The sequence below is a fragment of the Lytechinus variegatus genome, chromosome 3, assembly GCF_018143015.1.
Source record: "Lytechinus variegatus isolate NC3 chromosome 3, Lvar_3.0, whole genome shotgun sequence".
NCBI classification, from domain to species: domain Eukaryota; kingdom Metazoa; phylum Echinodermata; class Echinoidea; order Temnopleuroida; family Toxopneustidae; genus Lytechinus; species Lytechinus variegatus.
Genome location: NC_054742.1, coordinates 11807545 through 11834623, shown reverse-complemented (window position 1 = coordinate 11834623; position 27079 = coordinate 11807545). Strand labels below are relative to the sequence as shown.

The 27079-nt window shown below is 33.8% G+C and overlaps 1 protein-coding gene across 1 annotated transcript; it reads left to right on the top strand.

Annotated features, from left to right (window-relative positions):
• The first annotated feature begins 989 nt into the window (after nucleotides 1–989).
• LOC121410224 (protein argonaute 18-like) lies at nucleotides 990–16489 on the top strand. The gene is made up of 2 exons (XM_041602163.1): nucleotides 990–2317; nucleotides 14542–16489. Exons 1-2 carry the CDS (start codon nucleotides 1581–1583, stop codon nucleotides 14777–14779), a joined length of 975 nt encoding a protein of 324 aa, XP_041458097.1. The 5' UTR covers nucleotides 990–1580; the 3' UTR covers nucleotides 14780–16489.
• The last annotated feature ends 10590 nt before the right edge of the window (nucleotides 16490–27079 follow it).

Below are 27079 nucleotides of genomic sequence, written 5' to 3'. Positions count from 1 at the left end.
TGAGATGATGCTATAAATACAGCGAGAATTAGCAATGAGATAGCCGGGGTTCAGTTCATCAAGTTTAATCACAATTAAGCTTTCGGTCATATGTGATGGCCTTCTTCTGGTACAATAGAGAAACAAGTGGCAATAATGTACAAAAACTTAAGGCTTATTCAAGTCGTTGATTTCAATCATGATTTGGCAGCCACCGTATGAAGATCTATAAACAGACGTCTAAAACAATACATACATATTTATAATACTGTATATCATCATAATGCAGGAAGATCCTATGTGAACGGTTATGGAATTAGAGTATACAAAAAAAGTTTATTTGTAAGGATATTGGTTTGAAATAATGTACAGTTATAATTGGCGGCTGCTAACCATGATTGACTTCAACGACTTGAATTAGCCTTATTTAAGTTGTAGTAACATTTTTCTGTGTATACATAATCCGCAAATGTGGTTGTACATTATTGCCGCTTGTTTCTCTTGTGCAGGCCTGAAGAAGGCCCACTTATAGCCGAAAGCTTGTGATTAAACTTGATGAACTGAACCCCCGACTACGTCTCATCATTGCTTATTCTCGCTGTAGCCTATTTATAGCATCCTCTCAATATATATATATATATATATATATATATAATATTAATGGTATTATCATTATTATCGAGAGTGTGCCACGACCTGATACATGTCCTTATAAAGCACAACCAAGGAGAAGTAAGAATCATAATCCCGTTTTGACATGATAGTGGGTGTGTGATGAGCCGCAAGATGCAAATCGATTTGATAGAAATATCAGGAAAATGAAATGACTTTAGCAGTGTCTTGTTTTGCGGCACTTGTTGTTATCCCATTATCATGCAAGTGTAATTCATCTGAACTGGCACGCAACGAGAAAACCATGCAGGATCCATCAAAGGTAAGCTGAGCAACCGTGTAAATATTACGTACAATGCACTTAAGAAATGATTCATATAAAAAAGGTGAATATTTCAAAAACAAAATGGGTTACTTCTATACAGTATCCCTATACAACTGATTTATATTGTAGGTAATTAGAAAATGGATGCATGTGAGTTCATGAGCCGTAACCACTCAGTCCGCCATGGTCTATGCATCGCCTTTGCATTTTGAGCGTCCAGTGCGGATATTTTGTGAGTAATTTGGCGATCACTGATGCTCGCATATCGTTAGTGAGATGAGTGTGTGTCTGTGTGTACCATCGACGTGCGTTCTCTATGACTACCATTTTCACTCGGTGAATACACACATCATGCAAAACTAAAGCTGTACGCTCTCGTTCCACCTACCCACATACTATATGCGCTATAATCAATGGATTCACATGGATATTGGCGCTACTTCACTATCTCCCGTAGACAAACGCCCTTATTCTGTAGGGGAGCTAATCACTACATCCAGCCGACCTAGCACCGGATTCATGGATAAATCTAGCTACTTGTAAAAAATGATGAGGATTACCTTCATATGTGAGGGTAGCTTAAGTTGTAGATCAATTGCTTCACGGCACAGTTAGCTGTATCCTTATCTGTCTTTAAGTTTGTGGACGACCGTTGTAGCGAAAGATGGGGAATGAGATGAGCGAAGGAGAGGGGATACCACAACATCCAACGCCAATACCATACGAGAGGAGCAGACAGATACATGATGATGGGGAAAGAATGATGGGCAGGAGTTTTGCAGGTGCGGGAGGGGTCGGGAGAGGAGGAAGTATCAGTCCTGGAATAGGAGATGGCATTGGTGCTGGAAGAGGCAGTGCAGTTGTTGGTAGTGGTGGTGGTAGCGGCCAGGAAAATGTTGGTGGTAGAGCTGGTATCGGTGGTGGCAGAGGAATTGGAAGAGGCACAGGTAGCAGTATTGAGACGTATGGTGGACATGGAAGAGGTATAGGAAGAGGTGGAGGAAGGGGAGAAACTGGTCAAGTGGGTAGACAAGCTGGTCAAGCGGGTAGACAAGCTGGTGGTTGGACAGGTTCAATAGTTGGTGGATCTGCAGGGGTTTCGCCACCACACACCAGTGCAGCAAGTCCGGCATTTGTTATTCCAGGAAGGGGGAGAGGAAGGGGTAATAGAGCACCCGCAGAAGGTCCAGGCCGCGGAAGTACTAACGCAGGACCAAAACCTTCTAGTAATACCCCAAGGATTAGTGATGGATCCAGGTTAAAAAATAAAACAGCACCACCAATGGACGATCAGCCTCCCGAAGCAGATCTAAGTCATTTGACAGAAGAAGAAAGAACCCATATTCTGGCTGTTCTTAACAGGGCCAGGGGTCTTCAAGAAAGAGATGAAGAGAGAGTCAGGTAATTGAATTTGTATTTTTATTTTGAAACACCTAATGACCCCACTAATGCTTTGTATGAATGCAATCGGTACACTGGCAGAAACATCGTTAAAAATGAACAATTCCTCATCCGAGTTATAAGAACCTATCAACTCTTTGAAATATAAATGAGCACTGTATCGTGCTCCTGTAATCGAAGCTACATGTGGAGGTATGATTATTTTAATGCAGAGGTTCCAGGAGCGAGTCATCGTATTTTTTATGCGATGATATGATAGGTCGGTCCAAGACTTAAATAATATCTAAGTCCTTGGAAGAGTATAGAGACGTTGTAATCATTATGCGATATACTGTTTATTAATATAACAATAATGATAATAATAATGAAAATAATAATAACAATGATAATAATAATTATTATCATTACTACTACTACTAATAATAATATAGGATATTTATATTGCGCACATATCCACCTTGTTAGGTGCTCAAGGCGCTCCTATATTACCCGGCTAAGCTAGGCGTTCATAGCGCACACAGCTTCTTAAGGAATTACTTCCTACTGGTACCCATTTACCTCACCTATTGATACAATTGTACTATTGATACAATTCTTAAAAACAACAACTAAATTACACATATGCACATACCCATCCACATATATCCTCTTGCATTAATCGGTAGGCCTAAAACAATTTCAATGCTAACCTTATAATAGGTTACCTGTTGAAAGGTTCATATTTCAAGCACCCTTTCTTATTATAGTGTTCTATGTTGAAAGATCGAAGTGCAAATTGGAGTGCAATGCAAATTACATGAGGCATCATAACATTGACATCGAAGAGTTGTATAGACAGTAAATACTCTACAAACTCATAATGACGTTGTTCTAACACGGATGGTAATCACTGTAATGTCTCCTTTTTTTGCTGGAGAGGAGAATTTTAGTAACACTGTTCAGAAGGCCGGTCTCGTGAGTCTAGCAATGTCGCTTTAAAAAAATAAAAATATATCACACATACAAACCCTATCCTCACACATAACCACCTTCGCGCATACACCTTTCAACCAGTGTCGATGATATCCATGAAGTTCAATTCAATTCAATTCATTTGTTTGACACCCTTTAAAAACATACAAACATATGTACAAGTATACAACAACAACAACAAAGGAGTAAAAGAATTTAAATCACAGTATATAAGCGATAATTTTTTTTGTAGAAATATAAAAGAAATGAAAATAAAATGTAGCGGATGTAGGAAGTCAGAAAGGCCATTGACCTGTCAAAGCCGACTCCCTTGATTACTACATTATGGTACGATTAAAAACACAAATAGAATAGTGGCAAAAAAAAGGTCATACAAACAAAACACAGACACGAACATATCAAAATCAACCCCCCCCCCCCACCTTAGAAAGGCAGTTGGAATTATTAACTATAAGTAGACAGTTGGGTTTGTTTTAACCTACGTATCAATGATGGAAATGTAACAGATAATTTCAAAGTATCGGGTAAATTATTTTACAGGTTGGTACTTTATAACGAATTGTAGATTTAGAAAGCGTAAAACGAAAGAACGGTATATATAATTTTGTTTGAATACCTCGTTACATAATTATTTATACTGCTATTAAATATAAAATAAGTATTAAAACAAGATGGAAAAGTAGAATTTAGACTGAAATATTTGTACATGAATAAGATAATTTTCGATTCATAAAGTTCATTTAGCTTTAAAATTTTTAGCTTAAAAATAAAATCTGTGTATGAGCTCTAAAAAGGGAATTTGTTATTACCCTTATGGCACTTTTTTGAATCACATATATCCTTTGAAATGAATATGATGCACAGTCACCCCAGATAATCAGACAATAGTTCAAATGTGGCAAGATCAAGGTATTATATATATTTACAAGGATGCGTAATGGTAATTTTTTTTTACTCTGTTCAATACTCAAATTACTCTAGAAATCTTTTTACAAATGTAGTGTATATGATATTTCCATATCATATTTTCATCAAGAATTACTCCTCAAATTTTTACTTGATTAACCTGCTTTATTGCTTTATTGGCAATTGTTATTCGTATTGCACTTTTATCAATATGTTTATTGTGTGTTTTAGAAATAACATAATTTGTTTTTTTCGAAATTAATAAAAAGTTTATTGGCAAGAAACCATCGTTGAATTTTGGCTATTTCAGTATTTAATATGAAATTCACATTGTTGTGTCGTCATCAAAGAGAATAAATGATAAAATACTGCTAACACTTGGCAAGTCATTTATATACAATAAAAATAACAATGGGCCTAGATTAGATCCCTGAGGTACACACATTTGTATATTGCTTTATGCTGATTAATTATTGCCAATGCTCACATATTGTTTACGATTTAATAAATAACTTTTCAATAATAACAATGGAGTCCCTCTAATTCCATAAAAATACAATTTCTGAAATAAAATATAAAAATCAATACAATCAAAAGCTTTTGATAGATCTAAAAATATACTGATTAAAAATTCAAGTTATAGCTATAGTATAGCAATGGCTTTTTTTACTTGGCCTACTTGGAAAATCATATTTGCGTTCGCCCCGGCCTCTTTCTCCCCTTTAGAGCCCACCTTGACTTCACTGGTAATCTTTCATTTTATTTTCGGCGGTTCCAGTCTATGAACTAGTTTAATCGATTTGTCATTAGTACGACGGCCAGTGGCGTATTGTGGGTTACGGCATGGTGGGGGGGGGGCACCAGCAAAAATTTTGAGTCACTTAGAGTAGTGAGCGCGCTCAGTTGCCAGGTATACTGACCTAACAGAGAAATTTTAAGGACAGTGCTATTAAACGGATATGTATATCACTGATTAAATAATGCGAGCGCGAAGCGCGAGCTGAATTTTTGTTATATTCAAACCTCAAAAGGGACGTTATAAGCAATTCTTTTTATAATCATGATACGTATCTGTCTCGCTAAATAAACAATGCAAGCGCGAAGCACGAGCTGAAATTCTTGTATGTATTGACCTCAAACAGGGACATTTTAAGGAATATATTTGAGGAATCCATTAAGAGTGTACATATCTCACCATAGTCATCTAATACGAGTACCAAGTGCTTGCTGGTTTTTTTTTAGAATTACATCTAAACACATGAAGCACTTTTTGAAGTCATTGTAATCATGATTGTCATACGCATCTCACTAATCAAATATTGTGTGCGCGAAGTGCGAGCTGATAATTTTGGAAATTCAGACCAGAAGAGGGGCATTCTAAGGCTTGTTTGTAGGAATTCACTAAGACCATACGTATTTCACTAACCAGATGTTGCGAGCGCGAGGCGCGAGTTGAAGTTTTTATACTCAGATCAGAAACGGAGGGTTTTCTAGCATTTTTTTCGTCAGAAGTAGAATATGTATGAAACCAGAAGACGTGTCTAACTGGCTTAAAAGCGTGTTTACAATACCAGCCTAATAGGTCAAATTGATTATTCAATTACATACGTGTCCTTTACATCCAAACATTGGTTGTTTGGTAACGAAACTTGTGATGTATATACCGGGCTTTAGCTGTACCCAGTGACTATATTTACGTTCTTTGTTTTTTAATATTATCTTCATTCAGTAATAACTTTTCTAAGAGCTAAAGAACACAATGTATACAATTAAAATCCCATGAGTTGGCATGTTTCTGAGCTATTAAAAATTCTAATATATTGACAGGGCCCTGGGAACGATTTTGGCTGGGGGTACTGAAGAAACTTTAACTTGCAAAAAAAAAGAGAAAGATTTCTCTACAAAGTGATGGCCGCTTTGGTGCCAAGAAATTTGACAAGCAAAAAAAAGTTTCACTACAAAATGTAGGTCGTTATTGTGCCAACAAATTTGACAAGGAAAGGGTGATTTTACTACAAAATGTTGGTGATTTTTCTTATATTTTTCCCATTTGCCTCACTACCAGAATTTCTATGGGGTGCTGCCTATGGATAATAATACACGCAGCACCCCCGCTTCCCAGGGCCATCATGTTCAATGATGTTCTGGAAAGGATTCCACTACTTTAATATTATGCTTGAAAATGCAATTATTCGAGTCCAGCTTGCGCTAATAATATTATTGCCACATCTAGTAAACCTTGGACAAGCTACGGATTATGATGGCAAATTATGGTCTCGTATTGCAGATATGTCTTTTTTTCAGACATTCCAGTCCTGATCTTTAACGCTCCTTAATCACATCCCTTTCTTTGGCAATAGCATATGTAGCATTCTAATTCAGTTTGTCAAGAATTTTTTAAAGATAATTGTGTCTGTAGAAGGAGACTAACGATAAATAAGGAGGGAGGTCAAGTACTCAATCTAGACTATTGATTTCTACGACCATCTGAGCTCCACCATCTGCATGCACCAATGACAAGCCTATGATCAGATAGATACTTTGCCAATTAAAGGAAAAGTTTTACTTCGTTCTGTCATTGGGGATGTGAAAGGGAATGTTGCACCTTTATAAAACGATGCCACAATAACACAAGACACTGATTTGACAGGGATTTTGGACGACCTTTTAATTTGTAGCGTGACAGGTGAGACACAGATTTCAAGAGATTAACAGCTGCAATTTCTATACGGAATACAAATGAAATAACGGAAATTTTGTATTAAACACATTTGGAAATTCGAACTTGATATTAAAGGGAGTCAGAAATTACGCGAATAGTGGACCTGACAACTTTCCTTTTCCCCTGCCTTCACTTAATAAATAAAAATAAATAAAATAAATTTTATTGACTCTAAAGGGAATATGATGTGCACAGTAAAAAGAAATGCTGGGATAAGAACTTCAGTATTTGAATAAAGTATGTATATTATATAGTCTTATAATTTAGGAGGTATCTGTGAAAAAAAACACAACAACCGAGCCATTTTTGTCTCTATATAATGATAACCAACAGTTTCTTTCCCAATATAGTGTCCTAAAGTACAGAGAAGAATGATAATCGGGAAGCGAAATCAGAGAAGGAAACTTGATGATATCGCAATCCTATATCTCCTTGTAAATCTCGTCTTCATTTGAAACATTAAACCCTTTTATATCTGAGAACTTAATGGACGTGCATATCTTAACATAGTGATGTAATCATATCACATTTATGTAAAGTGTCCAAATACATAAATTCAGCTTAAATCAAACTAGTTAAAATAATCTACATAACTCTTGTAGCTTAAGAAAATCCATATTAGCAGGGCCCGCTGGTAGAACAGTTTTCGAAACTGAAGTGGCTACCCTGGGTAAATATACCTATATTATTATTATTATATTGTAGGATATATTAAAAGATAAAGGCTATGTAAGTTTTAACTTCATCACATGCAACGTACATGTAAAAGTAATGATAATTCTATTTTCATAAAGTTTGCTTGGGTAGTTTTTACACCTTTTCTTCTGTATTAACAAACATACGTTGTTCTGAAATCTGTATTTATTCTATATAATTTAAAAAATGTCTATCATATTTGCCAACGAATCATTGTTATGAGCACAATTTCGAAATTGACAGGTGCATTGCATGATAATTATTTGCTAGTTAATTATGTTTATTATTGCGACATTTATATAAGTAATCTTTGGCCTTTGCTATTGATGTTTCTGTGCATGTGTGAGAACTGGCTTGTGCATTGGACATTATTAGATGTTATGAGTGGAGATGTGTGTTTAAGGGATTGTGTATGCGTGTGAGAGAGGAAGAGAGAGAGTTACAGTATTTATGATGAGCGTATGTTTTTTTTACGGGAGTGGGTGTATGAGAATTGATATATGTTAGAAACAGCGTATACAAATTCTTATCGAGCGAGATGAAGTGATAACAATTAGAAAGTTACAAGGCTTCATAAGAGCTTTATGACGGATAAAAAGTTAGTGGAATCTAATTAGAAATTTATATAATTAAAAATAAAAACATATATAGCCACAATTATTCAAATGCGAAACCGCTATGATCTTAACAACTGTAAAATGACAAATATTTGGCCTCATATCTAATCATTGTCTGAAATTATCACCAAAAAAATCCCCTTGGCTGCAGCTTTGAGGTCTAAATCATCTTCTATTGATATTAAATGAACATCAAATTTGAGAGCGTAATAAAACTATTAAGAATATACATTTCTGGAGCTTCTATGGGCTTTGAACGATATGGGTTTACTTCCTTTCAATTTACTGACTTCTCTAATGCATTTGATTATGGATTGATTAAAAATTATTGATGTAAATCGCAAAAACTTGTCTGAAATTATGATGGTCTTGTAAAAAAAAGAGAGAATGACTTGTCAAACATAAGAATATACCACTTTTACTGCTGGTCGATAGACAATACAATTTAATTTCAATTATAATTAGAGTTAAAAGCATTCTTGGCGTTGCAGGTGGTCATGAGGTTGTAATTCACGCCTTCTTCATTCCTTCACACAAAGGACACGTTTCGAGTAGAACGGTGTATTTATTTTCGTGCTGATTATTTCATATGCAGGAAACATATTGATTTTAGAACCTGGTGTGATGAATATTCGAGCATATCGATCGGCATATATGGTTGAGAGTGGTTGGAGTTCTTGCTCTGAAATATGGGCCGAAATACGATTATTTTGGCTTTCGTCAACAAAATGTTGATTTTGTAAGGAAGATATTGATATCGTATGGAGAACTATTCGGTTGTAGTTTCCATATATGGCATATTTGGTGTCTTTTAGATCTGAATAATTTTTCCGTTCTTATTAATTCCAGTAAGGTTATAAATAATCAGCAATCACTTTAGAATGGGCAAAATTTTCATCACGCTGGACAAATAAAAATGACCCCAAAGAAATGCCCAATGTTGGTTGGACACATAATTAACCTCATGAAGCATTTCCACTCAATATTACCTGGATACACAAACTCTATCATTATAATTACCTATGAAAAAACAGTGAAAGCGTGACTCTTGCGGCCAAGCCACCGTCAACGTGATAGATGTAGTAAATTATAGGCTGTGCATGACTGCTTGCATCCTATTAATATACACTGCTATCACAAAACAGCAGCAGCAGGAGTTCAAACGCTAGGTGTCTCTACATAATAATGAAATGTGGTGTGTAAGCCATATCGGAGAGGAAAGGGAGGTGAAATGAGATGAAATGGCGGCTTGAAGCTGCCAGGGCGGAACCATACCTTCGATATAAATCTCATTTGCTCATTCTGATGGTCACATTGGTTTCTTATTGGGGACATCATAGAGGGAGAGCTTAATTTTACACGTGAATCGAATAAAGCTCACCAGGCAACCAAAATGAAGGAGGTTAGGAAATGAGGTTCTATCTGGCCGACGGGGATAGGTGCCGCGTGGGTGATGAGCCACAGTGGCTTTATCTTCACTTTAATGGTTCATATTAACAGCCCGTGGTCACTTTAAAGGTACACTGATAAATGTCTTTGACTACAGGTGTATCGTTCTATGTAGAAGTTGATAAAACATGGCTTAATAAATCACTTTTGAAATGGTTCGTCGAAAATCGACTTGGGGAGAGAGAAGTCAGAGGATGTAAATGACGAATAAGACATTGTGTAATCGCATGATATTTCATTTTGTAAGGTTTTGTAAAGAACATATTATGTTCTCCTATTTTTGAACTTTGATTAGAAGGGGTGGGAGAGGGGGAGGGGAGGAGTCGAGGAAGCTGAACGACATTAATGTTTGCCTTCACATTGCACTTAATTTCGAAACCGGTCTGCTCATTAAGTTATATATATTCATTATTTTGAAGCAATGGCGTTTTATTTATGTCTTATCAATATGCCTACATCCAATATTTGGAAGAGTTCCTATCAACATTTTGCAATGTGTATACTTTCTTTTACAATCAAAACGTGAGTCACATTTATCTTTGGAACCTCATTACTTATCATTCTCCCTAATGAAATACATGTATATCGATTTGCTTAAATGAGATATTTCATTTTCATTTAATGTAGTTTACATTCATGATGTTCAAATGTCTAGATCAAAATAAGAATACATACAGTATCAAGATGAATTACGAACCAAATTGATAACGTAATATATATATATATATCTCTATATATCTATATCTATCTATCTATATATATACATATATATATATATATATATATATATATATATATATATATATATATATATATATATATATATATATATATGTATATATGTGTGTGTGTGTGTGTATGGGGATGTGTGTGTGCGCGTGTGTGAAGTTATACATGTACAACAGCTTTGGCAACTCTTTTATATAAATATTGTAAAGAAATGGATGAAGAGAACATTGTATAGGCGTAGCTTAAATCAAGGTTCCCCAGTGCTATCTACCCTTTGTCGAAAATGTCGAAAATCTGACGGTCAATCGGATCGGGGTCCCCCTAGCCACCAACCCGTCTCTGTGGTCTAGTGGATAAGGCACCGGCGTTCAAAGCTGAGGGCCCGGGTTCGATTCCCGGCAGAGACACTTTTTCGGCATCACCAATTTTTCCAAAGGGTAGATAGCTCTGGGGAACCTTGATTTAAGCTACGCCTATCATTGTTCTCTTTATCCATTTCTTTACAATATATATGTTTATATACACAGATAGATATAATATAGATATATATGTATGTATAGGAAACAAATACATGTACACATTTGTTGAATAAACAAAATTTAAAACTTATAAATAAGTTCATAAATAAGTTACTAATGATTGAATAAATGAAGTAAAAATGTACATTTCCCAATGTTGTTTTAATACTAATAGCATCGAGCATACTCATTGCACCTCACCTCTTCTAACTCGAATTTGGCGTCGTGTAGCAGGTGCTTCAATGGTACTTTAGTATCTTACTTCCTGTATATCATTAGTAGATGGAGTCACAACGTTGTTTCCGATATGGCCTCTATACATTACGAAGCCCAAGGTCTTGAATAGCTTTGTGACGAGACTCTAAAATTGACGTTTTAATTGCTCTACAAGGATTTGTGTTATATGGAAATTATGATGTTTTTATAACTTTTTAAATCACAATATAGTAATTATTGCACGGTTACAGAAACAATTAAATAAAAAAAATAAAAGTAATAAAAATGGCAGAATAGAGACTGAAAATACCTTTCATTCAAAGGTGAGACTCCGAGTTTTAGGTTAATCGATCTGCTTTCGAGGGTATTGATAATATTCATCGTGATGACAGGAAGAAATTTATAACAATAATAATGATAATGATGATAAAATTTTGATAATATCAATAATAACTTGATGGATTGACATAGCGGTTTTTGCCAGAGAATAAACAAAGCGCAACATATAACTTCATAAATGGCAGTAGATGATTTTAATTTAATGTTATCATCTCGAGCTTGAGTGTCGTTTTGGCGGTACCTCTCCTAAAAATTAATTCAAAATTAAACGCACAATTTTCCAGATGAAGAACTAACTATGACAGATAGTTGTCACTTTATGATGTAATTATAGTTGTAGCCTACAGGGTTAAATACCACTGATAACTTATACATCGATTTCATCTTGATTGTGATCATATTTATCGTTTTAATGATTTTGTTTGCGAGATATTTTATGTATTTTCTTTTATGTAGGATGTATTTTAAAAGGGTTAAATCCCTAAGATCTTTTCAATCCTTTGGACAATAACATTTTAATAAGCTTATCAACAAATCGCCTAAGAATTGTATGATGAAGTTAAAGAAGACAAAAAAATTGAAAATAATTTTTCTAGATTACGTTTAGACTGACGGAAATGGTATGTAAAAGCAAATTAGGTTAATGAAATGTTTTGAAACCAAGTTATTTTCTTAAAATTAGCTGAAGATACGGTGAACAAGGAGCGAAAGTTTTCCTCCTTCATTTCGTGAAGAATTGATCACAAAGATATGTCATAAAAGGCGAGTCTTTCGTCCTCGGTCACCGATATTGATCATGTTGATATACAAACGTTAAGGTTTAATCCAAAATTACACTGCTATTATAACTTACACTGTGTTATAATTTAGTTTATAAAATCATACAATTCCCTTCTTTATCCATATTCCGATGAATTCGTTCGTTTTTTATGGGGTTTAAGAGCTTTAATATAAAAAAAGAACTTTTACAGAAGATTCTTTATGTTTCGACTTTAAACGATTTAAGTTTCTTTATGTTTTAACTTTAACGATGGTTATTACAAGGGTTTGTAGTATTCATGGGATCACACATCGGTGTGATGTATTGAAGTGCAAACTTTTGTTTTTCATGAGGCGTGATGGTAGCACGTTTCATTGGTTTGTGTCAAAATTGTTCCTGAAGATTGAAGACTAGTCTTGATCTCTTCTAGCCCCACGGGCATCCTGTTACATTATTCAAGTTGACATTATGTATTCTAGACGCATGTACCGATGTCCTTCTCCAATATGTCATTACGTTGACTCAATTACCCCCGTCAGCCTATCCTTAAGTTATTGTCACCCAGTACTGCCACGTATAACTTACATCGTACATTCCTGAACATGCACATTAAGATATCTTAACGGCTTAGGAGATGGGTATCACTTCATGCCTCTAAGAAGCATACAGATTCTTCATCTCAGGTTGGGCTATGAGAGTCGTGCATACACTCACCAGGTCTGTAGAGGCATTAGAAGCAACACATCAAGCAATGGTCGTAGTCCTCTTACTTACGTAGTTTACTCATGTCTCACGGTTTGTACATTATGTTAAAGTTCTTCACCACATATTGTCTCATATTTGTCAGGTTAGATCTTTATATCTGAGGAGGATCGCACGACGGCACTCATTCCAATACACCGAATCGAAAGCATATTGTATATTATTAATGCAGTTTGTAATATGCCTACTCTTTTCACTGTATAATTACGCAACTAAAATTGTGTTTTTGAGTGGGATTTCAGCATTGCAAGGTGAGAAAGCTGCCATGTGCCGAATGGATTATTATATGTTGTCGACAACCTCGCGGATTGTTCAAATTTTTAGTCTGTTTTGATAATTCATTTATTGCTGATACTTAGAAGCTATTTGATTAACAAGGAAAGGTTTCATCTCTTCCACCAATTTCCATTGATTTATAAATCTTCCTGTCTTTTATCAAAACGGAACGATTAAACGACTTAAAATAGACGGGTAGAACAAAAAGCAAAAACAAAATAAAAGGAATGAGTATCTGATAAATTAAGTGGAGGAAAACTAAAAATCCATGCATTTAATGAATTGGAGTACGAAAACCGGAAGTTATTAAAGGTATGTGAGGAAGACGTGCTATGATGTTGAGGTAATTTTTATGCATGATGGTCAGATATAATTCTACAACCTTTTACCCTTCAAATGGGGTATCAGGAGCTCATCTATTTCATGGATGCATGTTGGCACCATATGAAGCTTTTTCAACATTAGATCGGTAGGCAAGTACATTTTTGCATCCCGTAGACTGCAAAGAGCTTTTGAGTGAAGGTATGCACCCCTCCGGATGTGCATCTTTTCTATATCCAGGGTGCAGAAGGGCATAAAAGACGTGCATCTGCAATCCTTTCAAAGTGGGTGTTTGCACCCTGTAAAGGTGCTACTCTCGTGATATTAGATGCCAAATTCTACCTCCCCCATGAGTGTTATACATTGGTGTGTGTGCGTGTGTACTTGAGGATTCGTGGGTGAGAGTGCGTGTATGCGTGTTTATGCATTAAAAATATGTACATGTATAAGATGGAATTGTGTGTTTTTAACAGACAGTTTTGTAAGCAGATATATTGGCTTCGAATGGAACCGTGTCATATAGTTGGAAATAAGATATCATAACGGAGGTCATTAATGCCTACATAATAATATATTCCGACAGAATCGAGAAATAACAAAGGATGACGAATGGAGAGATGATTGAATGCGACGTACAAAGAAAGTCAAGTAGGCCTCCAACAGGAAAATGAGAGGTCGTAATAATCTTTGTAATCACAGACTAATCAGAATAGTCAGTATGTTCATTCCACTACAATGATCAAACAGTGGACGCGCGCAAGCGGAATACTCGTTACACTAAGTCTATGCAAGTCACATTTACAGTTTACACTCTGCCTACTTCATATCTAGAGTAGATTATACCACATCGATCAGAAACTGCTCTTCATGTTTACCTGTAAACATTGATTGCATTCACGTTTAATTCAATTGTCTATGTGATTTGTTGTCCTCCATGACAGGAATCTAGAAGAAGACTTTACCAGGTATACAAAAGACATCAAACGTCGAGCCTCAGACGCATCTAGTATCGGTGAAGGACAAGCGAAGAATCTATGCCCTGTCTGTAACAGGACCGAATTGGATAAAAATGCTATACCAGGTTCAGCACAAGAAGGACTAGAATGTACAGACTGTGAGAGACCTGTCTGCCTACAGTGTGGCTTTTATATGCCAGCCTTAGCATCACAGGTGAGTTGACGCCATTTTCTTTTATTCAATGAGCATAACTGCGACTGATTGCAACTCGACCATTCTGACCTGAGTATAAAGAAACTCACATCAGTTCTTGCATATCTGTTGCATATATTTTCTTCACCTCCTTTATAAAGCATCTCGGCTATTATCACAATAAGCAAATAATCATTCTATTATAATTTTCAAAACGATTGAAACCTTTTGGAAACTTCACTCTGAATCACTATTATTATTTTTTAAAACTACATTTCAAATGGTGACTTCCTCCTTCTTAATAAAGATACCGAATAACCGTAGCGATCAAGGGAGTACAGAAAAACAGGCCATGCAGTAATGCAGTCGTGAATTCAAGCGTGTGTGTTCAAACCTTTCGCGGCCTCACAGAGCATGGACGCGATTGAAGATGAGATGGAAACCGTTTCAAAAGAAAAAAAACCCACCGTGCTCCTATTACTTAAAGCTAACATCTCTCAGTCGTGCGGCAATGGCAAATGTATTTTCTGATAACCAATGAACACGCCCCCCCCAAAAAAAAACACAATTAATGAAGAAAATGGACACATTGATTGAAATCGTCTTTTAGTAATGTTGTAGGAAATAGAAACTGGTTGATATAGTGGTTTCAAATCCCTCAATAAATAGTTCGTCTCCCAATGATCTTAGGCATATGCATGTATATAGAAATACATATCTATATAATTATGGTTAATAGTTTGTCACTTGATGTCTGATTTTCGGATGTGATCGGACTCGGTGTATGCAAGCTTTTATAACTAAACCATTTCATGTGAACACCAGACTGTAAATTCGTATGGTAATAAGACCATTCTGTGACCTACTTTTTGAAACATCATAATATCTAGCCTTACATATTTAATAATTTTCTTTGATAGCTATATTTTTTGCATATTGTCAATAACTGAGACACAGTGAATGGCATTCATCTTTACTTATTTAGTTAAGATCAAAGTCATTGATTTAAACCAGTTACATCCCCTCTAACAACCAGTTACCACCCCTATAAAGGTGTGAACGTATAAATATTAGTTACAACAAACAAATTGAATATCTTGATAATAATCTTAATGAAATATTGATAATTTTTCGAAACTCAATTGTTAATTCTCTATATGTCTTGGTCTATACTGGTTTTTGACGGCCTAAAATGCGATAATTTAATGAAAGGGGAAGTTATCACGTAGTATTTTCTATACGGTTGAGCTAAGGCAGGTACGAAGGTTTACCTAACTGATAATACTTTTTGTCCATCTGTAAATGGGATGAATGATTTGTTGTTCATAAACACTTACTTTTAGGGTGATTGTCCAAACTCATTCTTTAATTTGATATAGCATTCATCATGAGCTTATCTCATTTTCCATTTCGATTACACATAAGTATGTATATACCTGCATAACAATTTTCATTTTCTATTCCGTTCTAATCTAATTCCATATTATTCACAATTTAAATAAATGTATTTCATTGATTTGGCCTAGTCCATTAGTAGTAAAAAGTAATCAAAATGAAAGAATAAAACTATTTTATACATTAATTCTTTTTTATTTAATTTTCAAACATGCACAAAGACATAACAGTTAATAAATCATTCCCAATTACTCGTTGGAATGAATGTTTAGTATTATGAATGTCAGACTTCAATAGAAAAAACTACGTTAACATACTTTTTATGTAATGATTTATTCTTGTATATTTGTTGAATTTTAGCTAAAATTACCTGAATTTTCTTAGTGGTCAAGTCCTCCCCCCCCAAAAAAAAAAATGTTGATTTGAATATAGATATATAAAAAAAAGAAAATTAGCGTAATGCTGAAAATTTCATCAAAATCGGATGTAAAATAAGAAAATTATGACATTTTAGTTTTGTTTATTTTTCACAAGACAGTGATAGGCACAACTTAGTGACAAGCAAATGAGACAGTAGATGAGGTCCCTCACTCAATATATCTTTTGTTTTTATTGTTTGAATTATATAATATTTCATTTTTACAGATTTGACAGAGCCATTTAATATTAAACAAGGCTAATTCCACGTGTTCAGGAAGGAATTAATCATTGTTTCACTTGACATTGAAGAGAAAATTGAAATATTTAATAGAATAAAATACAAAAGATATAGTGAGTGGATGACGTTATCAGTCTCCTCATTATTTTGCTTACAGACCAGGATATGCATAATAACTGTTTTGTGAAATTAAGGGAAACTTTTGAAAATGTCATAACTTCCTTATTTACATCCGATTTTTATGAAATTTTAAGTGTTATTCTTGTTTGATTATTCTCTTTATATTCAAACCATCTTTTGTCGGAGTGGACTTGTCCTTTAAATGTATATTGTAATTAAACATATCAAATAGATAAATGAATTTATTCAAGGATATTTATATTCTAATTCAGTTAGACTTCATTTAAATTTGTAGCAGAAATTCTGATATCTTATAATAAAACCTACATAAGAAAATCAAGGTGCAATGATAAACGAGTAAATTTTTCTTACAATTTAAATGCAGTTCGATAACTACTGGGACCTCTATTTGCACAATAAATTGCTGAATGCAATGTTATTTGATAACCCATTGCCATTCCAAGTTCTATAAACATTTAATACAAATGTGTCACACCCACTGATAAAATGTTGGGGGATGGAAGAGTTGCGAAATTTCAACTTATTACGCTCAAAAGGGTAATCTGGGCTGAAGGTAATTATGTTTTAAATTAATATACTAAAATTCAACAAGCAAATAGCTGAAAATTTCATCAAAATCTGATGAGAAATAACGAAGTTCTATTTTAGATTTGAATTTTAGATTTATCAATATTTGATGTTAATAGTTATATACACGCATGAGTTTTCATCAGGTGGGCTGATTATGTCACGTCCTCATTTTTGCCTTTTCCTACATTATTACATAAAATCATAATTGTTTCATATTTTCATACATGTGTGTATGATAATCCCTTAGGATAAAATAAGTTGTATCAATGAATATCTGATACATTAAATCAGTTGGTAATCCAATATCATAAATTATTGGAGCTAGGAGAAAATTTGAATGAATTTTATATATTATAAAATAAGAAAGAACAAGAGGAGGTATGACGTCATCAATGTGCCAATGGAATATCCTTGAAGACATGCATATAACTGTTTCACCGAAGTAATGCAAATCTTTAAATAGTCATCACTTTCCCATTACTTGTCCGATTTTGATCAGCGTTTTGTTTTTCTGAAAAAAAAATCTGTTTAATCTCTTCAAATCATACTATTCACAGCCTGGAGTACCCCCTTTAATTCAGTTCTCTATTTTGGAAATGAATGCTGTATATCAATATTTCATGACAGTAATCATAATCCAAGACATGGTCGGATTTATATTATTCGCATTTATTAAGAGCATATGCAAAATCAAATTACAAATGTCGGACAATTTCTTTCCATCTTTTTATTGGGGAAGTGGGAGGGGGACGGACATTGCCTGCCTCTTCCTCATAAAATGTCAAAACCTACTTTTCACAAATACAAATAATTTTAAAAATCCATCTTCAATATGCACAATATTGTTTTTTTTTCAAATTTCATAATGCAAAAAAATAATGGTTCTCTCTAGTGCTTACATAACTGTCGAACACTTTACGTGTTGCCCCCCCCCCCCGATATGACCTGCACACCATATTATTCTGCTAATTAAAGAAACCGGAACTCTGGATTAGATATCAACTTTTATCACGAACCACCATGTCAGTCATGCCTCTTCTTCAACTTGAATATAAAGCCCAAATCTTTCTCTGAAAGAGAGATTTTAAAAATAAAACAAATCAGAGATATCTCATCGGTATGAAAATGAAAGTTCATCAAGTTCCCCCAGGAAAAAAAACAAGGCGGCTCGTGACATATTACATTTTTAAGATTGTAGGGTTGATGTAACTCCATAGAATCGGTCTCAAATTCGATATAACGATCACAAAACTCTAAACAATAAAATGTAATAAATGCATATTTCAATTTATAGCCTTTTAGCAGAGTAATAAGTCCTGGGAGTTTGGGCGTTTGCTTGTTTTTAAGATGCTAATTCAGTTTTTTTTATAATCCAGTCAGAGTACTATTGTAACAGGTCATAAGAAACAAGAAAAAGCCAAATATAACTTCAACTCCTTATATGTTTACTAAATAATCTCATATTATAAACTTTTGCTTGTTCTGCGTGCACAAAAACTAAACCTTTGTCTTTTTTAACATAGCCATTTCGGTATTGACGCGAAGTTTAATTCCAGTTCATATTTTGATAATAATTTATTGTGCAGGTCCCAACTTTACAAAGCAATTCCACCACCCACAATATGAAGACACCAGTGCATTTTGAAAGGAATTTTATAGTAAATATATTTATCTGTATAAAGTTCAAATTAAAACCAATCTTGACGTTTGAAATTTGTTTTTACTTAATCAGGTTTACAAAATGAAAACGACTAATATCAAATTTTATTTCAACATCACTATTGCAAATTTACAGAATTTTGAGTGTTTACAATATTTTTGTAAATAGTAAAAACATTGCTTTGTTTCAGGAAAATGAAGCCAGATGGTAAATGTGACGCGTCACCCAAAACCTACAATAAGTCGCCAAGGGAGGTTTTTGATGAATAGCCGAAATATTGATATGGTCTTTAAATATATATATATATATATATATATATATATATTTCATTATGCTGTCAAAATTTGAAGCTGCAACGCTGAATAGAAAACAAGATACAACAGTTTCTTTGACACAAGTTTTTGCGGACTACTTGGAAGTTTAAACCGAGACTGTATAGAGTGTGCACATCTGATATTTAAGAGAACTTGAGTCAAACGTTGTTTTCTCCATGTTTGTAAACTATTTCCTGAATTTCTTCTACATTCAATTAAATATTCATTAAAATCTAAAACTTGATTTTGGGGAATTATTGGTAGTTTTGCGTGGCTAGTCATAGTACAGTATATACGTGCTTCTTATATGCGCAACTAAAGCGTATATTGCATTGTTGAGCGTAACGAATAGGCACACTCTTTTAAATGATTTATAGACCATCCCCATTTACCCTGCTATTACTGCTTACACGACGCCGCACTGCGTCTACAAAAATACCCTTGTAATTTGGTGAGGAAAATGTAGTTAGTTTTCGGTGATACCATAATTGAAGAAAAAAATTAATAGTAAGACCTTTGAATTTCCATCTTGATTGAATTACTATTGAAAAATAGTATACTTATTTAAAACCTCCAATGTGTTGCCCAAATTGTCTAAGTGTTTTTTTCACAACATATGTATTATTATTTTTGTTTCTTTGCAACGGATACAAATATCTATGTTTATATATGGTATGCAATTTGCTTTTGTTTGATGGAAGTGAAATAAATGAATTTGAATTTGAATGGAGAGAATATTTGATAAAAATCTATATAAACTTGCAATATACTTAAATTGTATTGTGAGTATAATGAATGTACCTGAAGTTAACTAAATCGTTTCCCGACAATACACTTTGAGGACATTGTCAATAGATTAAAGTACAATTTTTGTCCAAGAGTAAATAGCACAAACTAGAATGATTAAAGTTGGCAAATTGACAATGTGAATAAGGGTTTCAGGTCGGCTGCAATTATCAATTTGAGACAAATCTATCTCAAGTCTAAAGCACATAATTGCATGAGAGAGTGCAACAATGAATAAAATGTGATTATCTCATATCATTGGATACTGGTATCAGATTATCGTCTTTAAGTAAGGCATCATTTGTTTCAATGCATACTCATGTTGATGGAAAAGCTGATAAATATAGCTTGGCTATTCTGCTTCAATGCATAGTCTCCAGTTGGGATACACAAAGCCTTGGACTTCAAAGACAGGAACAGTGTTAAAGTAAGAAATACAAATTAAATCAAAAGAATGCTTTGTCGTATATTTCTATTATCCTTTTTTTAAGTTTGAACATAAAAAGCCCAAAATATCATTAACATAGGCAATGGCGCTGTCTAAAAGATCGTTGATCTTCAATTTACTTGTATATATCATGCGTAAGCACGGTTATATTTTGTGAGGAGCTCCCACAGCACGCCCCATCCCCCAAAAAAGTCTTCCATATCAGATTTAAGTCTAAAAAAGGACAAAAGCCAAAACGCAGATCGACCGACCCCAATTATATATTCTCTTACCATCTCTCTCCCTCTCTGTGCTTTTCTCCCTCCTGTTTCTCTATCTTCCTTCAACACCACCTGTATCCTTTTCCCCTGCTTTATGATCCGGAAGTTACTTGGAAATCTCAAAATGAATTCATTTTTATGAACATCTGAATGCGTATATTTCCTGGCACATAACATAATTTTCCCCACATTGTGTATAAAATATATAAGGTATATATATATATATATATATATATATATATATATATATATACATATATATATATTTCTGGTATTTCCAACATATTAAAGCAAACATGGAATTATTAGCTTTTCTGTTGTGTTAAAGAAAATAAATGACTATATTATGTTACTACTCATGAAGGAGGCAATTAAAATTGAATTTTAAACTGATGATGACTCAAAATAAACCTAATGGAATCAGAGACAATCCTCAAGATTCAATCCATTATCGATGTTATCTGTTCCCTTTCCAGGCACCATCAAGTCTCCAACAACTCTTCAGAATCTATTCATTGTAAATTCATCTGAAATAAAACATAATAAACCTTCTCATACTTGTTTCCTATTTACGCAAGAATGAATTATTTATTGTGAAAATATTTTAAACTTTCAAGGTTCCTACTACTAGACATACCCTTTTTATGATATCAACGACTTTAATACGATTAAGTATTTATGATTTTTATGATGGGCAATATTTTTCCTTGCCAGGTTCCAGGTTGTCATGGTTGTGTAGAATTCATGTCGATAATAAATTTCCACCGGAAATGGATAATATCAAGGTATTACCTAAATTACCTATACAGCCGACTTAGATTTGATTAATGTCAGTTTCTGGTTTATGGTATCCTTCTTATAAATTTTCGACAAACAATCCGACAATGCTATGAAATGTCAAATATATTTTGAAAATGTACTGACGATTCATTCAAATAGTCGTATCACTATGAAATTAAACAATAATAATAATAACAATAATAATAATGATAATAATGATAATAGCCATTTTTTGTACAGTGCTTTTCCCAGAATGACTCAAAGCGTTTTACAACATATTACCCCGGTCATTCATTTGGATCCATTTCAATACCGCATGAAAAGAGCACAATTTTCACTCCCTGGGGAGCATTCCTTGCATTCATCGCAGCTTCATTATGGCGCTGGCAAATTCAGACATGCATTATCTTTCGCATCCTACCGGGTACCCATTTAGCACCGTCCGAGAGTAGCAAAGTGTGGATTAACACCTTGCCAAAGGACGCTAGACCGCGGTGGGATTCGAACACACGACCCTCTGTTTATTATCATTATTATCATCTGGCTTCATTTTCTTGAACATAAAAGTAATGTTAAAAGTCCTTTCTACTCTATTGATATCATTTCTATATCCTTTTTACCGCTATTATGGATTTAATATTTTTGTGAGATGTTGAATCGAAAACAAAAGAATGCGGGTAATAAAATGAATAATAAAATTTTCATCTTTGTTAGGAAATATCCCTTTTGGTTGTGTCTGCATCTCTTAACGCGTCTACTAAAAGCCAAACTAGTTTTTAAAGAAATAAAATGCAGAGAGATGCATGATTTTATTTTGATCAACAGACAATCAACGAATGCGTAATAGGCTGAACTGACGATGGAAAAATGAAAAAATATAACATGAGAGCAGGATATGAAATAAGAAAACTAAAATGATGTTCAGATTATAGTTTTTTTATTTAGTCAGTATAAAACAAAGATATTATGATATAAATTATTGTTAGAATATTTTAATGTATGAATTTATTCTTAGAGAAGTGTAGTGATCGTCACTTGCAGAACAATTCGACCAGCATGCTCTTCTTAGTATAATGCTGTATGGGAAATAGTGATGAAATATACAAAGTTACATTAATCATCTGATGGACTAGCTCACTTGGAGTGAGGGGTTTTGTAATTTACTCAAAATGCAAAAAGCATGACGATAACATGGCATGAGAATTCTTAACGGATCCAATGAGTGTTAAGCCATGAGGCTGGTATAATGTCCTCAGTTAAAGAGCATGGTCTCTTGCATTAGACTGATGAGGAATTTCGATTCATTCTTTAAAGATCTTCAATGGGCATGATTCTCCTTTAAATCTTGAGATACTTTGATTTTTTTAATACAAAAGCATTCGCTTTTACCATAATCATGTACCAAGAAATCAGGAACTGTAGTAGAGTGAAACTAGATATTTTTAAATAGATATATTTTAAGGAAGATTTTTTTCAAAATTTTCTCAAGACAGATAATGCAGTTTTTTGTTATTAATAGTTAACGTTGACTCCGACAATTGTTTCCCCTGTTATGTCCCTCACAAAATCATGCACACGTATTTGATACCACTTTGACCTGCACACTTTTCCACTACCACAGTCACACACACACACCCACACTCCATCACAAACACACACGCATACACCTACACCTTCATATTTGAAGGCACTTTCCCCTCTCTTTCTTTTGGGCTTTTACAAAATAGATTACGATTGTTTATCCTGATTTGTAAATTGACATTAATAGTTTGAAACGAAGCTATAGGTCATAGATACCTTAATGTTTTTGACGAGTCGAGAAGGAGAAAGCAAAAAGCAAAAAATATTGTTATACTTTCCTTTTAAGCTATGTGTCTATTAATCTCTGTGGACGTAGCCCATTCTTAGTTGGAAGAGGGTGGAAGGATTATTTTTTCGCTGACACAGGCAGTAAATTAACGCCACGAACTGGACCGTAGTATGATAGATCAAATCAATAAACAAAGCGACATTCTGTGAGTAGGGCCCCTAGCTTCCATAATACACTCAGTTCAGATATTCTACTATAAATCAACCTCAAACAATTAAGTGTGAAAATGTTGGATGGTCACTTCAAAATGCTAAGCGTGTATTATAACATTGTAACCCCTTTAATTAAATAATCACTCGGTGATCCAGATGTGAGCGACTGAAGAGAAAATCTTCCAGTTACCAAAAACAAGATCTAAACCATCTTCATTAGATCTATATTGCGTTACTTTTTCAAATTTTACACACCAGATATCATTTCTAATATAAGTTTTTATATATTAATTGATGAATGCTATATATTTATACCTTAAAATATTTTTCCAAATTCCCTTTGTACTAAAGCCTCCATTGTGATTACTAATCCAGTGTAATCTGCAGTATGGAGATTTCAAATATCAGGTGCTATGAAATAAAGCAAGCTCTCTCCCCTTTTCGGCAAGAAACCTCTTGAAAATTGACTATGATGTGCTACAAAATGAGACAAAATTCATCTTGAAAACAATCAACTAGATCAGGCAGAATCGCAGTATTCATCGAAAGACTATTATGTATCCCATTTTGGAGAAAGCGAAGTAAAGATGAGCGGACAATGCTCGCTAGTTGAGAAGCAAGGGATGCAATCTTATAAGCTTCGTGGCGCCATATTTATCTATGAGAGACGCTGTGGAACATCGCTTGTCAGGTTCTAAATCTTTACTATGTATTGTCTCTATTAAAGCAATATAGCCAATGGATAATGTTTTTAATTTTTACAACCTGAACCTATTTAATAGCCAAGATAATAAAGATTTTTAAGCTAATCTCCCTAAATACAAACATGGGAGATCTTTAATACATTCGATCTTAATGTGAAAGCTGTTAAGAATTTATTTACACCTGTTGTGACGTCATTTTGTGTGTTCCCTAATGAGGCTATAATAGATGGCATTTTTGTGTTAAACACGAGCTTTGAATACTATGCAATCGCATGGTTTCTGGTCTATGATATAAACATCTTCTATCCGTGGTCTGTGTATACCACCATATTCATCCAATAACCTTCATACAAAATGTATGGTCAGTATCCAGCCATTTTATCAAACCTGCTGTCTGCATCTATCATGCCTAAGCATATTACCATCATCTTGTTGGTCGCAATACCATATTACATGAGGCTTCAGATTGACCAAAACAATGTCCTTGGCATTTGGCGGAACACACCAACTTCGTGTTTCCTTGCATATCAATAACAACCCATAATTACACTTCTTGCCACAGTTGATTAGGTTATTTTAGCTTTAATTCTGTTTTATGGTCAGGTAACCTAGAAATAACATTCCAAGTATTACGTGAAAATGTTATTTCAAGATCTAGGTAATTTATCGGATGTGTATGCTTATAAAATATTTTAGTCTATTACAATGTTAGCTAATAAAAATAGGACTTCATTATTATATCTATCACAATCAGCTCTAATCATGGATACCCATCATCGCCCTGCATAAACCTAACCACTGAATAGAAGAAAGGACGTTACTTAAGCTTAATTCAAATTATGAAGAATGCGAAAGAAGCATCTCATATATTTCATGGTTATATTCATGATAAGTTTACATTACAATAGGACTTCTTAATCAGTATTCGAGGAGACAGATGTGTACAATTCTCAATTCAATAACCAAACCTTGACTGAAATTATAAAAATTACGCTTGATTTCACTATTTATTTTCTTTTATTATCTTTTCACATGACTGAGGGATCATCAAACTATGCAACTACAAGGAAGAGAAATAGGAAATCTTGCTGCATGGTACAAAATAAATCATAAAAATTAAAACAGCGCATGATGTTCTTTTCATGAATATTGTCATCATGACAGAGTAATTACATTATTTATTGATACATGGCAGAACGAATCATGCATCAATGCTCTCACCAAACAACTCTCAAGACACTTTAGTTATTGGGTTTAAAGCTGCAAATGTACATTTTTTCCAAGTTTTTACATTCTCACATATTATCATTATTATTGTTATTATTATTATCATTATTATGATATATGTTATATACATTTACGTAAAAATCCATTTTTAACATGTGATACTGTGATAACATTGAAATATAGAAATATACTGCACACCTGAACATTTTATAATGTGTTATGTTCAGAATAAAGACTTTATTGGCAGCTTATTTCTTTATTTTCATCTTCATCCTATTTCTGATAAGAAATTTCTATAGGTCTGTTTAATTCCGTTTACTATATTATGCATTTGTATATACAGTAGTACACATTAATGCCATCTAATGCTATGACAATTTTCACAAATTTCACAGATTTTTATTTGCGAGTTTAATCCTTCAAAATTTAAATTTAACATGTACAAAAGTCATCAGTTGGCTTTAATTTGATTCAGGCAATGTTTGTTTCTACTTTTAAGTGTTCAGTTAAGTTGAGTCTGTTAAAAGAACTGATATCTAACAGTTTGTTTTTCAGTCCATAAGGAAGCATCTCGTTGCTGTAATAATAGGCCAATTCTATTTGTGTTAACACGTTCAAACGATCAGGCTTATGTTTGTTTTAAGCTTCTATCACTTTACGGTGAATGTTTTCCCTAAAACAGTTATATCATTTAAAAAAAAAAATCTTAACATATTTTCATCATTATTACCATATACTCTTTGTTTTTGTTTTATTGCACGATTGTATTGTCTTCTCTCAAATCAAATATAAAATAAGAATATAAATATCATAAGTAAACTATACAATCACTGAAAAAAGTATCACAGAATTATACAATAATGTACAGTGGTCATTGGGAATGAAAAATATAAAATGATGATGATAATGAAGAACATGCAACTCGTCTCTAATACATTTAAAAGCCATATTTTTCCACAATTGTATATACAGGTCACCTTTGTGACAGCTCTCTCTTTAATATAAACGTGCCGTCGCTCAAGATACACTCTTTGATCTTTCCTCTTGATCGTGATTTCAGTGCTGCCATAATGATATTCCCCATCTTTCGACACCTTTGTCATAATAAGATGATAGCTATTGAACAGCTTATATACAAAATCTGTAGAAGGCCTAAGCCAATTTCACTTTCGTCATGCAGTATGAAAGTCCAAATTGCCTTGGGAGTAACTGAATTCGTATAATGAATTCTTATTCACTCGATATACTCACCCCTTCCAAGGTATCACGATACTGACGATACCATTATTGCATATTATATATAATAGCAATAATAGCAATATATTAAAATTTCCGATTCTTAAAAGCTTACAGTGGAAGGATATC

Coding starts and splice junctions, on each gene's coding strand:
- LOC121410224 (XM_041602163.1), top strand. CDS start 1,581: ATGGGGAATGAGATGAGCGAAGGAGAGGGGATACCACAACATCCAACG. Junction 2,318..14,541: donor AGAGATGAAGAGAGAGTCAG/GTAATTGAATTT, acceptor CCTCCATGACAG/GAATCTAGAAGAAGACTTTA.